This window comes from Apus apus, chromosome 2 (assembly GCF_020740795.1).
Source record: "Apus apus isolate bApuApu2 chromosome 2, bApuApu2.pri.cur, whole genome shotgun sequence".
NCBI classification, from domain to species: domain Eukaryota; kingdom Metazoa; phylum Chordata; class Aves; order Apodiformes; family Apodidae; genus Apus; species Apus apus.
Window position 1 is genome coordinate 4,760,921 of NC_067283.1, and position 14,880 is coordinate 4,775,800.

General features: G+C 44.1%; 1 protein-coding gene across 5 annotated transcripts in view; it reads left to right on the forward strand.

Moving 5' to 3' along the window:
- Positions 1 to 2,884: 2,884 nt before the first annotated feature.
- The window catches only part of CTDSPL (CTD small phosphatase like), an 82,697-nt gene continuing 70,701 nt past the window's right edge, over positions 2,885 to 14,880 (forward strand). For 2 of the 5 annotated variants that reach the window (XR_007888776.1, XM_051612257.1), the window contains exon 1: positions 2,907 to 3,573. Coding sequence is in view for 4 of the 5 variants with exons in the window: in XM_051612257.1 (XP_051468217.1) it covers positions 3,498 to 3,573 (76 nt within the window). In the remaining variant the exon portion in view is untranslated. Of the gene's footprint in view, positions 3,574 to 14,880 lie in introns of all 5 variants that reach the window. The other 3 variants (XM_051612258.1, XM_051612259.1, XM_051612260.1) reach the window with 2 other exon arrangements.

Genomic DNA, 14,880 nt, shown 5'->3' on the forward strand with positions numbered 1-14,880 from the left:
GTGATACAGCTTCAGAAGAGCACAGGAGCAGCAGCTCCCAACCTTTAGAGGTAGCAGGAGTAATTCCAGGAGCCGACATGTACCAACTCCTATCCATCTGTGCCCGATCTAACCTGTAAAGGACCATTTGCAACAGCAAGACTTTTGTCTTGAGAAGCCAAAGCTGAACAGCAGGTCGAAACATGCACAACGGGATGCAGCGCAAGCAGTGGCATTGCACTCATTCCCTGTGCGAGTGTTTGTCATAGGAGCAGGATGGGCAAACCTAAAATACAAGTCCCAGAAACCTGCAATACTGGTATCTCTGCATGCACTGCTGTTTAAGGAGTGTTAGCTTTGTGAGAGAAAACACAGCTTGAGTTTGAACAACTTATTCTCCGCTGAACAAACGCGGCGGTTTGAAGACTCCCAGCAAAATGTTTAAGTGTGTTCACGGTAGGAACACACTCCCTGGGACTGAAACAAGGCCCCAGGGCTTTAATCCCCTTTCCCCAGAAACTAGATGTGGCACTACTGCTGATTAGAAATACCTGGAGGCTCAGCTTCCCTTTTACTGTAAAGCTCTGCAGCCAGAAAGAGCTGCTTGGTGTTTCTGGAATTCCACACAACGGTCATTTCTGCAGCCTAGCTTGGCAGTTGAAGTGCCATGGCTTCACTGCTAAATGAATGTTCAGAGCCACATATGTATTTTTGAGACATTTTTAGACAATTTTTAGATTATTTTTTTTTTTAAAGTTACCGTAGAAAGTGGCTTTCTTTTAGGGGAAAAAAAAAAAAGTAATACATATGGTTGTAACAAATGTTGCTAAAATCCGTGTTGTCTGGATCTACATCAGCTAATGAAAGATTTTACCCGGTTGGTTGATGGAATTTAAAATTGTATCTGTCCTTTTGTAGCAAGATTGCAATAGGAGCTTGTACACATATTAGAAATATTTCCTTTCTAGGGGAGAAAAAGAGGTTGCAAATCCTTTTTTACATTAAAAACACCACCATGCTTTCTTAAAGGTTTTCTCTTGATTTTACACTCTGACACCCCCATAAAAGAGACATTTTTCTGGGTGGGCTCCCCGACCTACTTCCTCACCCTCCTGCCCAAGACCCCAGCTAACAGCAGGTACTTGAGAAGGGCAGGAGGAGCAGGGAACGCACAGAGCAGCCGTGTCTCCTGCAGCACCAACAAATAGCAGCACTGGGAATTCCTGGAGAGTCAGACATGCTTTTTTACCGTGCTCTAGGGAAAATAAATAAATAAACAAACCCTATTTTCTCTCAAGAGAAGCTGCTAAGGCTGCCCTCAGTACCTTCTGGTTCATAGAATCACAGAACGGTTTGGGTTGGAAGGGACCTTGAAGACCATCCAGTCCCAACCCCCTGCATGGGCAGGGACACCTCCCACCAGCCCAGGCTGCTCCAAGCCCCATCCAACCTGCCCTTCAACACTGCCAGGGATGGGGCAGCCACAGCTTCTCTGGGCAACCTGGGCAAGGGTCTCCCCACCCACACAGGGAAGAATTTCTTCCTAATGTCTAACCTAAATCTCCCCTCTTACAGTTTTAATCCATTCCCTCTTGGAAGCCCTCATCCAAAGCCCCTCCCCAGCTTTCCTGGAGCCCCTTCAGGCACTGGAAGGTGCTCTAAGGTCTCCCTGGAGCCTTCTCTTCTCCAGGCTGAACACCCCAGCTCTCCCAGCCTGTCTCCAGAGCAGAGCTGCTCCAGTCCTCCCATCATCTCCGTGGCCTCCTCTGGCCTCCATCCACCAGCTCCTTATGGCGGGAGCTCCAGATCCAGGACACAGCACTGGGGGGGGGGGGGGGGGGGGGTGTGTCTCACGAGAGTTACACTTCCCCTGTGCAAAAAAAAAACCCAAACAACCCTTCCAGGGCCACCCGTACCATGACCCCGCTCTCCCCATCTCCTCCTCACACCACGCAGCTCCCTTCCCGAAGGAAACCAACAAACCCGCTCCCCCCCCCCCCCCGGGGAGGATCCGCTCTGAAAGAGGGAAATGGCGCGCCAGCCCCTTCCCGCCTCCCTGTGGCCACGCCCCCTTCCCTGCGACCACGCCCCCTTTCCCTGTGGCCACGCCCCCTTTCCCTGTGGCCACGCCCCCTCCCGGCGGCGAAGAGACGAGCCCCCCCTTTGGAAGCGATGACAGCGTAGCCCCTCCCCCTTGGGTGTAGCCCCGCCCCCCCGGGTGTAGCCCCGCCCCCTTGTTTACCGCGCGGCGGGCCCCGGGCGCTGCCCGCTCCCGCCTCCATGTTGGCGCGTCCCGCGGCGCGGGGGCGGGGCGGGGCGGGCTGACGGGCGGCGAGCGCGGCGGAGGGTGGCGGCGGCCGGGAGGGTGAAGGCGGCGACGACGACGACGAGGACGACGAGACGACGACGGGGGCTGTGGCGCAGCGCGAAGAGCGCGGCCCCAGGGGGGAACGCAGCGCGGCTCGGCCCCTTTCCCCTCCCTTCCTCCCCTCGCACCGCGCTTCCCACCGAGCCCGCGCACGGCGGCGGCCCGTGACCCGGGGAACAGGGGGGGGAGGAGGAGGAAGAGGAGGAGGAGGAGGAGGAGGAGGCGGCCCGGCATCGCTCCCCCGAGCCCGCAGCGCTGCCCGCGGGAAGAGGGGTTGAGGGGGGCTGGGGTGAAGGCGGGGGGGCGCGGGGATGAGATAGGCGCGGAGGAGGAGGAGGAGGAGGAAGAAGAAGAAGAGGAGGAGGGCGGGGGTGGGGGGCGGTATGTAGGGATTGAGGGGGGCGGGGGGGGGCTGTGCCGGGGGACGCGCTCGAGGGGGAGGCCCCGCGGGGCGGCTCAGGTGGATGCGGGGAGCGGCGTGAGGCGGGGGCTGCGGGGCGCGGGGGGGGGGGGGGGGCACATCCCCCCGCCTCGGGGTGCGTGAGGAGGCAGCTCCGGAGGGGGGGGTGTTTGGGGTGGGGGATAAGAGCGGTAGGAAGGGTTAAATCGGCTTAATTATTATTATTATTTTTGTGTGTACGTGAGAGGGTTGTTTGCTTTTTTTTTTTTGGGGGGGGTGTTATTTTGTTGTGGGTTTTTTTTTGTTGTTGTTGTTGAAGGGGGGGGCTGTCCAGTCGCGTTTCCCCCCCCCCCTCCCTCCCTCCCTCCCTCCCACCCACCCCCTCCTTTCCCTCCCTAATTCCTCCGTGGAGAATTTGGCGCCGGGAGGAGGCGGCAGCGCTACCGGAGGGGCCCCCCCCACCCCCCCTGAACGCGGTGCTTCCCCCCCCTTTTTTTTTCCCCTCCCCTTTCCCCCCCTCCCCACAGCTTGGCTTCGCTCCTGGAGGAGTTGTTGGGTTGTTTGTTTTGTTTTTTTTTTTTCCCTCTCTCTTTATTTTTTTCTTTATATCCCAACCTCCATCTCGATTATTATTTTTTTTTTGTGAAAACAAACAAATTCCCTTCCCCCCCCCCACCCCGCACCCCCCCGCCCCGCACACGAGCCTGCCTCTGGGAGGGAAATAGCCAGGTGAAATCTCACTCTGTTTCCATGGACAACCCGTCCATTATCACCCAGGTGACTAACCCCAAAGAGGAGGAGATCCTGTCCTGCGCTCAGGATAAAGGTGAGCTCCTTTTCTCCCGTTTTATTTTTTTGGTCTGTTGCGTGTTCTTTTTTTTTCTGGAAATCTCTGCTTAAAAAAAACGCACGTAGTCACAACTTGCGTTCTTCACTGGCGGTATAATCCTCCCGGCTGTTGGGAATAGAGGAGGGCTTGTTGGGGTTGGTGGTTTGTTAGTTGTTGGTGGTTTTTTTTTTTTGGGGGGGGGGGAAAGATGAAGATTATTTGCATGCAGGTCTCTGAAACGGCTGGCTGCCTACGGCTGAGAGCTTGCTACAGTGTTTAAATGCTGAGTTTAATCAGGAGCTATTTAAATAAAATACTCCTGTTCCTTGAGAGTTGGCAGGGTAACTTTGTAAGGTTGTCTCTTGGCAGGTCCTGCCCTGCTTCAGGGGAAGGATCCTTGTGCTAGATCCCTTGGAAGGCTTTGAAACGCTCAGCGCTGTGAAGTTTTTTAATTTCCCCCTCCCCCCCCATTTTGTAAATTCTTTTTTTTAATGGGGTTTCTGATTTCTCTTAAGTTTTCCTTTCTTTTTTCCCCTGCCTCGCACTGAAGGGTCCTGTGTAGCTTCCAGGTTTGTTTATCCAGGGCAGCGTGTGCGCCTCGGAAAGGCTCGTGAGCTACTTTTAAAAACAGGCTCTATTTACTCTGTGGATAAATAGTTGCTGCTTGCGTAAGCCAGCGCTCTTAGGTTGCATTTTACTCCCAAAGTAAGATGAATCCTGCCTCTCCAAAGGAGCTGCTGCTTCTCAGAAGTGTAGGCACTGACCTTCACCTCGTTTCCTTTTGGAAGCTCGGAGGGGTCTTGAGCTGGAAGTGGTTGTGTCCTTGCAGCTGGTGAGGAGAAAGGTTCTGGTGAGTGGCAGGGTTCGAGTTCTTCAGAGTTGTGTGGGATAGCTGGTGGATTTTGGAAGCTAATTGGATGTTAGTTGGGCTTTGTTACAGGCAGTGTTGGTAAAAAGGGGAGGAAGGACAGAAATTAGAAACAGCGTGGTGAAGGACATTGATAGAGCTCCGAGTGGTCTTCTAAAAAATGGTAGATTGATGTATTTCCCCCTAAAATCGATGCCTTTGGTATCCAGAAAGCTTCAGTTTCTGTGTGTCTCATCTTGGGATTAACGAGGGGTCCTGTATCGTTGGAGAAGTTCCTCCCTGTTACTTTCAAATGAAAGGTTGTATGTGAAATCCCTGTCTTGTTTATCCCACCAGTGCTGACTGCAGAAGAGGTACAGAGGTTGATTTAAAAAAAAAAAAACAAAACCAAAAACCATACATTTTGTGGGGTGTTCAGACAAAATTGTGGTTTTGTGCAGTATTGGAGTGCTCATGTCAATCTTAAATTTATACTGCGTGTGGAGTGGTGCTTCCAGCTGTGAGGCCTTGTTTGTCTCAAGAGATTTCTGATGTTTTCCTCCGGTTTTGGCCATGTTGGGCATGAGGTACCTACAGGAAATAAGGTGCTGGTGGTCTGCCCGGGATGTCTCCCAAGACCTGGTTTTGGGTGGACTTGGATGACACTGTGCTCAGGTGGTGGTGTGCTCCTAACGGCCGAGGTGATTGTACAGACTGGCAGAGCTTCATTAGTATTATTAGCAGCCGGTTGAGATTTTGGGGTAAAAAAAGCCAGTTGAGACAAGTAGAGGGAAGTCTGACAGCTCAAAAGAGGAGTTAAGCCTCCACACACATCAAACAAGTGTCTTCAGAGTCCTCGGCACAGTGAGCTACGCTGCGGAGTGAAAATATGCATATAACTTGCATAACTATGCAGCAACTTGCATAATGTGCATTGTGTTCTTGCTATTGGTTTGTCTTCGGCAGAAAATCACGATGGTCTTAATTGCACAGCAGGGCTGTTGTTTTTTTCAGGCTGCCTGTGTGAGCAAGGGTGGGCTGGGGAAGAGAGGAGGAAGGGGGATTGGAGTTTGAGACGTGCAGAAACTTCAGCATCACCTTGATACGGGAGGTGGATTAATGTGGTGTGGTTTTTTTTTTCTGGTTTAAAATGCTTTGGATTGACTATGCAACTTCTGCAGGAATAGAATTGCAGGTCTGTCCATCCTGGGCTCTGGAAGGAGAGCTCTGCTTGCTTCCATGACAGGTTTTCCCCCTGCTCGAGGTGCAGAGCTTGTGAAAACCCGTTGCTCTACCTGCCTCCCTTGCGTGGTTGCCTGTCGTGTCACCCAATTTTCTGTTGGATTTCTTAACAGCTTTAGAGAAGCCTTTAGTTCTAGTGAGCTGTGGGAGAGCCCGAAGCTGAAATGGTAAATACAGGTTCTCAGTGGGAAGACTGATCTTTGAAGAGAGTCTTCGCTGCTAATTCAGATTGGACTGACTGTATTGGTACAAAATGGCTAACAAATATGTTAAGGCCTGATGAATTAACTCTATATTTAACAAATACAAGACCCACCTGAGCCTGCCTTCTGAGATTTGATAGTTCAGTGAATACAGCACTGTGCTGTGTGAGCAAAGGCTACCCAGTTTAAAGAAAACCTGCTTTTTCCTCCCGGTTTCACATTTGGCAGCAGAAATATGTTCCAGGGTACTAAGTGGCACGTAATGGCTTCAGGAGTCAGGATTTTCTTAGGGTTTTCAGGACCTTCTGTTGGTGTTTCTCATGGAAAAAAAATGGGGTTTTTTTGTTGTTAAGCTGAAAAGAAGCAGCTGGACAGGAGCTGAGCAACTGCTAAACAATGCATGTGTATATCTTCAAGTGTTGAATTTTTTTTTCAAGATTTTTTGAAGCTTTTAATCAGCTGTGAGTCCAGCATTTAGCTCGATTGAGTTTATTATTTTTTAATGTATTTATGTTTTAAAAGGAGCTTGATGTGCAGGATATGCTGGTGCCCAATTTCTCTTGCACAAGGGAGTGCAATTGACAAGAACTAGAGCTGTTCTCTGGTCTTGGGGCAATTATGTTTTCAGGTAAATGTTGGACTTTAGAAAGAAAAATGCCCAAACATTTTCTTGCTAATCCAAATGTATTAAAATTAGCTTTTGAGATAAGTGAAGCTGTGACAGCTTGTTAAAGAGGAGCTAGTAAATACTAAAATGGAGTTGTCAACGGTTATTTTTAACAAGCAGTGAAAAATTTCAAGGGTGGAAAAAAAAAACATCTTGCTACGTGAACCCTTCCCTAACATGTTGCCACATGGTGGTGCACTGTATTTAGTTGTCAAAATGAAAGCTGAGCATGGATAGTTGCTACATTCCTATTTTATTATTATTGTAATGTTTGCTCTGAAATGCCTGTGGTGTTCGTGCTCTTGGAGCATTTTGGTCCCCATCTACGTCATTGAGCTAGTTCTAGGAAATAGAAACTTACGTTTTCTTTGTCAGAAGCAAGACGTAGGTCAATAAAAATATTTTGAGCACTAAATTAATGGAGAATTTAATTCCCTGCTAGTTTTTAAGTCAAAGATGGTAGCTCTTCACAGAAATATTTTGTGTTGAGGTCGTTTGGCACTTCTGGAAGTTGGAAGCATTAACGAGCTTTGGAATTAAAATGGAGACATGGGTATATGAAACGAGGTTTGTTTTGTCAGCAATAAATGTGAGCAACTAAGGGGAAATATAAATAAAAACAACAAAAAAACCGTAAATCCGAATCTCTTGTCATTGGTTTTACAGATAAAATTAACTGTTTATTTTATAAGGAAATATGAATTCTTACTAATGAGTTGAACTGCAACCTGTAATGTAAAAGCTCTACAGTTAAATCTACAGAAAAGAGGGCAATGCTGACAAGTCTTGGCACCAAGCATAGTGTCAAGTTCCGGTAACAAGACATTCAGTCCAAAGAAGTTTATTTCCCTTTTTTTACCTACATGCTTTAATTTGGTCCTCGTAACAGTTGCAAATCCTTGGCTGTTTCCATGTGCCAAATTAAGTAGTAATGTAATAATAGTCCAGCCCTTCTTCAGGTACCAAATCCTTCAGGCAGGGGTGTTGTGTTTTCTCTCTTCAGACACATCTTTCCTGAGTTCTATAGAATTTGGCTGTCGGCTGAGAATCTATTTTCAGTTATTTAGAGTTACTGAATGTTTTCCTGTCCCTGCAGAAGTGTGTTTTCCTCTGCAATAGGTTATCTGAAAAAGGTTCACAGTGGAACCTAAGCCATCATAATTTTTTTAATGAACAGTGTAATTACCTGAGGATGTTTTCACAAACAGGCAAACTTTTTTTTTTCCTTCCTTTCTTTCAAATGAAATTGGAAAAACCAGCACTGAGACTAGTATTAATTATCATTTAAAATAAAAAGTTCTTAAGATCTCAAGTTGAAAGTAAAAGTAAGTGTCTTTAATTGTGTCTTCAATAAAAAGCATTTTGAAAATATATGAAAATATTTTTAATAATTCTTTTTTGCCTTTACGTCACCAGGGTTCAGAGTGCTCAAACATCTAAACATATGGTAATGTTCCTGAGACATTGTCTCAACAAATTTTTATATTATTAACCACAGGTTTTAGCTTGAAAGTAACATTAAACAAAAAAAAAGGATGTGGAAACCACTCCAGCACAACATTGGAATGTGAATCGCTCACAGAGGGTGAAATTCATTAACTAATGACATAGTTGTTATATGAAGCCAGAGTAACCATACAGTAGGTCTTATGTTCCAGAGAGACTCCTGTAACCTGTAGTAACCCAAGATTTGATTTAGGGAAGCAGTTAACAAGCTGTACTGGCAGTAACGTGAAGGATAATTTGCATGAAGATCTAATATTCAGTCCGTGTCTGTAAGCTGCAGCATTAGAATTTCTTCCCAGTGCATGTCATCTCAAATTCTTACTTGTTTCAATGCAGTGATTTAGCTAAAGTGCTCAAAAGTTTAACACGCCAAGAAAAAAAAAACAACCCACAAAGTTGACCTACATTTTGTCAATTCAGTGTTCAGAAATGCAAATAGCATTTTCTGAGATAATCAGCAAAATGTGGTGTGATCGATGCTACTCTTCATCCTTCAGAATTTAATCTGGACATTACAAATAAGCCTCTGGATAATGGGTCCATGTTTGTTTCTTTAGTCATAGGAAGCTAAAATAGGGAGAAAGGGAAAGCAAAGAGAAATGAAACTCAGTTGGTCTGTGTTGGAGTCAGACCTTGTTCCCATTTGCCTGGTAGATAGTTCTGACTGTGGGAAGCTTATTTTTCCATCACAGAACACTTAATTTATGAGTTTTACAAGCTTGTAAAAGTCATCATTCCGACATGAAAAGGATTGCAAGTTGTGTCTCGTCCACAGTTTTTATATATGTTGAATCTTAAATATTCACTTGGTAAGCAAGGGCACCTTTTTTTACTGCTGAATTTTGACTTGGAAAAGTTGCTGGCAGTGACTGCTGTGGTGGGTGCTCAGTATTACATTTTCCATTACAAATCTAGTTTCAGGTGATCCTAGATATGGAAATGGGGTGTGGATTTGTCAATTACTCAACCCTACTCAATGGAGAATTTCAGATGGATTATTTTGATTTATATTTGAAGTGTTTGTGTCCACAAGATTTTCCTTTTTTAAAAAAAAAAACAACAAAACAGGAAAAACAGTGACAGGGTTAAGTCTGCATTCTTCCTTAGGTTTTTACCTACTGTGTGGATTGGTAGGGGAAGATGTGGCTCATCTCCCCTTCTCCTCCCTGCCTAAGGGATATATCCTGTTGGGAGAGAAGCCAGGTGTGTGGGTGTATAATGTAGGACCAGGAAGGAGAAGAGAGCTGCCCAAGTGCTGCAGTCTATTTGTGGGACAGAGCAGAGGGTGTGAGCTCCTGGCTTCTGAGGGCTGTTGAGCCAATGTGGGACTGATAGTGGGGGAGGGAATAGATTGAGGGTCTGCTCTGGGCTCCTGACCTGCTGTGGCCCCATCCATCCTCATACCACTCCTCAGCGATGGGTACTTTCACGTGGGGCTACGCCTACCCAGTTGGGTGGTTGTGTGTGTTCCCTTATTCCAGTTCATAAAAATACCCATAAAGGGGCAGGAATCTTCCAAGGTGAAGTGAGATAATGGCTGATAAAGTTAACAAGCAAGTCTATTTAGATATTTAAAGACCACATGCTAGTGAGGATTCTGATTCCACTTGTCAGTAAAGACCTGTCTGGAAAAATCTCACAAAAAATGCTCAGCAGCATCTCCAAAGTCTTTGTGTCTCTCTTCTGTTGAGTGATACTGAAATAAGCTGTATTTTCAGAGTTCATCAGGGTGGCTCAAATGGTATGATATGGTATCCATGTGTTTTAATGCTTTAGTGAACTTCCAGAGCTTTTTGTAAGGGGCTGCAGGCAGGTACAGAGGAAAAAAGCCTTTTGTGCTGTAACGTAGGCAGAGACGTTTTCAAGAGTTCCACGTTGGAAATGTTAATCTTCTATAAATTCTGCTTTTGGTGGAGTTTGACAGGAGCTTGCTTTATTTTTACTTGGAGAGGTTAAGGCATAAAATGGACATAGGTGGGACAAATACGGAAGGTGTGAGTAGCATCTAAATAGATCAGAGTAAAAATATGTTCCAGGGAGTCTACTGGGTTATAATTTTGGCCTTTTTTGTATTTCTAGAATGTTTGTTCTAAGAGGGAAAAAATAAAATCAAACTGAATACTGTACAGCTCAGTCCTTCCAGTACCAGCTACCACTGTGTAACATTGATACTAAGGATAAAAATAGCAGCTTTAGACAGATGAGCAGAGAAAGTTCTGTGCGTGGCACTGGGCCTACATCAAGTTTGTAGGCTTTATTCAGTGTGTTACCAACATGATCACTTGCATAAAAGTGCCACATCTTGTCTTTGTACAAAATAATAAGGTAGGTTTTTACCTTGAAAATTTACTGTATGTTAAATCTGAAGAAATACGTGGTAGACTTGGATTTTGAGGATGTTGGGGGTTTTTAAATGATATTTTTTCCTTACTGCTTTTTGCAAGGAAGAACTATCACTCTCTTCTGAATGTTCGTTAGTATATTTAAAGCTTGACAGGGCAAATAAGATACTGTAGGTTGTATTTTGTACAGAGGAGCAACACCAGATGAAAGATGGTTTGTTAGATATACTGTATGTAACTTTTCATAATGTTTTTAAAAATTTGGAGTATTTTTGTGGGAAACGTGTTTCTTGAATGTCAGTCTGAAATTACAGTGTGTACAGTTTGTACAGTTACGGTTTTGTTTAAAGTCAGGTCATCTCTCTTGAGTATCTGGTCAGCCAATTCTGACAGTTGTTTGCTGCTGCTGTTGCAGGACCTCCTTATTTTCTTGGTGGAAAGTGATATATTTTTTATTCACCGCCGCCCTCTCTCTCTCTCCCACAGCCCTCTTGCTTCCTGAGTTGTCCTTCACGATTCCCAGCAGAATTAGAAGTAAAACTAATCTTGCTCTTTCCTTTTCTGCTGTAATCAGCAGTAAGAATTTTAAACTTTCTCATTGATCTGATGGTTTGCAAAGCTGTGTCATCTCCTTGGTGTATGGAACTGGGAGCCAGAGGGAGGAAGAGGGAGAGATGTGTCTCAACTGCTTGGGGATGAACCTCCAGCCTTTCAGAACATTGTGGGGTAGTTGGATCAGTTTCCATCTTCAGAGCTGTCAGAATTAAGTTCTACCACAATGGATACTATTACAGTGGACACATCTGGAAGTATCCAGGCATGTTTCTTCAAAGTAACATTAGTAAAAGAATTTTTAAAGATACTAATTTTGTACATAGTTGTTCCGAGCTTGTGCCTAACAATTGCTATGCAGTGCTGCTTTGTTTTTGTCCACAAAAGCTGTTCTGTATTTATGTGCCTGAATATTTACATGCCTGCATATTTACATACCTGCATCGGCTCTCCATGAATCCACATACATGTGGTAACTGGGGGTCTTAATTATCAGAAAGGTTTGTTAAAGTTCAAAATTATGGGTGTAGGTTTTGAAGTTGTCTTGCAGTCTAAGGTTTGCTTGATCTGTGAAGCTGACAATTTTTCCTACTGATAGTTCAGAGAGAAGTACTCTGCAAAGCAGTGGTCAACAGTGGCACATTCCTAAAACATATTTATACATTATATAAATAGTATCCTGTATCTCATATTAATCATTTATATTTGCTTCAGCCAAGAACATTGAAAGATGTAATATTTGCCACCTGGAGAGTAAGGAACTTTCAGGATTATAAAGGATCTCAATAAACCTTCACAAAAGCCTTACAAATTTAAAAAATTAGGCTTTTGGGACTTCTTTCAAAATTGGTTAAAGATGCATGTGAGCAATTTGAATGCAGCATAAAGCAAAACGTTGCAGGAAGAACAGTCAAAGTATTTCTCAGAGATTTTTGGAGTTAAGCTTTGACCTTTCTGTTGGGTTTTTTTTGTTTGTTGGTTTGGTTTGGTTTTTTTTTAATTCTCTCCCATGCTGTGTTTCGCTTCTTGCTTTTTTATCTTCTCATCATAAGTTTCTGGATTGCAACAGCTGTTGCACTGATGCACTGGTGATGGTGAAGTTTAAGGGGCTCGACGGTGTTTGGCACTGGTGGTTGTGTCCAGGGGTAACACTGGTATGAGAACCTCTAGTAGATGTTTGGGCAGTGAGAAGGTGCAGTGCTACAGAACCCTGGACCATACTGCCCCTGGCAAACTGGCCAAGATGGCATAGGAGCTATCTGAAAGGAGAGATGTTCTCTGTTTCTTAACTCCCTATTAAAATTTGGGAAGATAAAGGTCTTTATCTTGTGTCTGATGCAGGATCCCCACGGCTTTGATTCTTAAAGTCAAGACATTTCTTTCTTCTTCGTAACAATTGGTTAAAAACCTTGAGTGAATGTTGTGATATATTTAAAGGGAGGAGGAGCATTAAAAATGGCCAATAAAATAAAGTATGCCAGGGCTCTTTGCACAGTACGGCTTCAGAATTAAAGGTAGAATATCCCATTTGGGTAAAAGGAAATGTTTCCTTGTGGATTGTACAGGTGACCTTCAAAATCCTTGGAAGATGTGGTTGCCAACATAGTTTATCTGGGAATACCTAAACAGGATTAACTTTCAGCAATTTGCATCTATTATAATAAAAGTAATCTTTGGAAGGTACTGAAAAATATTATAAACCTACTGGCTGTATTTCAGTCATCAGTCAGCAGGGAAAGGAAGGGGACAGATATCTTTGACAGTCACCAAGTGGACATGTCAGATATTTGAAATTAAATTTATTGCCAACTCTCCCACCAGTTTTCCAGTGTTGGGTTGTATGTGCCGGAAGATCCTTCCCTCTGCCAAGTCTTTTGTAGGCCAGCTGCCAATTCTCATGACTTTTTGTGATATGAAGCTGATTTTGTTGAGAATAAGTAAGTTGAAAATTATTCTGAGAGTTTTGGAAGTGGGGGGAGGGGGGAGATTATGCTAGTTGGAGAATTAAAAAAAAATAATAAATTAGAAAAGGAAAAGAGAACTGAATGCAATCTACTGTGCAATTCATTTGCTAATTACACATTGACATAAATTGGAAAGTCCCAGAAGGAGGGAGTTTACAACATAACTGTAAAACAATTTGCATCTGTGTGGAGGTCTGTGCTTATCCACAAAGGAATGAGATTTTAAGTGGATTTGTTTAATCAGGTTTATCGTGAGTACATAGTTGTGGGACTCCTTTTTCCTCACATTTCAAAATCTCCTGTCTTTCTGGAAGATTCCCTCTTGTGTTGAGATGAGAGATGTCAGGGAACCAAGTATGGTGCAATGTAACGGTGAATTAAAGTGAAAGCCAAAAAGAAACCAGGAAATGTCCTCCTTAATTTTAGAATGGATTGAACACTTGAATGTTTCTGGTTCCAGATTATCATGATAAAATGGACAGTATAATGCCCTGAAATTCAAATGCCTTTTTTTTTTTCTTTTTTTTTTCCTGCTCCATAAGAAATTTGAAAAACTGCAGCAAGTTGGAGCCAGACTCTTTTCAGTAGTTCCCAGTGACAGGACGAGGGGCAATGGGCACAAGCTGGAACATGGGAAGTTCCACTTAAATATGAGGAAAAACTTCTTTATGGTGAGGGTGACAGAGCCCTGGGACAGGCTGCCCAGGGGGGTTGTGGAGTCCCCTTCTCTGAAGATATTCAAGACCCCCCTGGGTGCAGCCCTGAGTGATGTTCTCCAGGGGATCCTGCTTTAGCAGGAAAGTTGGACTGGGTGATCTCTGGAGGTGCCTCCCACCTCTGACAATTCTGTGACATTCTTGTTGCCTGCATGGGAAAGGATGCCAACAGCATAGACACAGTAGCTACTCTTACTCCAAAGAGGATTATAATAGTTTGGGGATTTTTTATCTGTAAGTCTTCCAGACTTGGTGCCTACCATGTTACATTACAGTTTTTCCACTTATGTAAGCACATCATGACAGGAAAAAGGATAAAAATTGGAACAAAACTGGAAATCAAGCTTGGCAGTTCTGAAACAGGAATCTGTTTAGGTCTCATTCCTGTATTTACGTGTACCATTGTTGCAGCACTTTATTATAAATTACCTGTTTAGCATCGTTCTGGCAGGTAAGTGAGCTCTGAGAGCAGTAATTTTTAAAATGTCACTACCTCAGTTGTTTTGGTGGTGATGGATTCTTTTCAATACCTTTAAATCAAACAGTTGTTTATCTTATACATAATAACTGAATGCTGTTACTGTCTCATGTTATGAAACTGTAATATTAAAAGAAGAAAAATAAGCTTTCAGACAAAACCTGCCCCAGCTGCAAAAAAGATCTTTCAGTAGATTCCTACTGGCCAGATGCACCTGGGTAAGGGGCTGTTTCCATTAGGAGTGACACTCAGTATCACAGCTCAATAAATGGCGAGATCAGAAGGCAGCTTTGCTTTATAATTTCTGTTCAAACTGTCCTTGCAGGAAATGTCCCAAATAGAATGAAACTATGTTGTTTCGTTTTGCACTGTGTAATGTGCGGTGCTAAGCCCTGAAGTGCAAAACTTAATGTTGACTTTGTGCTGTGGTGGTTCTGTTCCAGTACAATCTCCACAGTGGCTGGGAATTCCTGTTGGACCAGATGGTTCTGAGTCTTTCCCCCCATGAGCCAAAAGTATTTCTTTCATCAGACTCTGTTCAAATAGCACTTGCAATCTTCCTAAATGGTATATCTAAAAATATGTATTGGTGCTTTGCAACAAAAAAATAACTTGCCTGGATTCCTAAAACAAAACAAAAAAATATTTTCCCCCCCAAAAAAAACCCATAAAATAAAATTTAATTTAATTCAAACAGACACAAGTCAAGCAAACAAAGCCATCCCAGTAATAATAGCAGGGTTGTAAGTTGTGAAAAGGAAACCAGTCAGGAAAATCCTTGAAGACA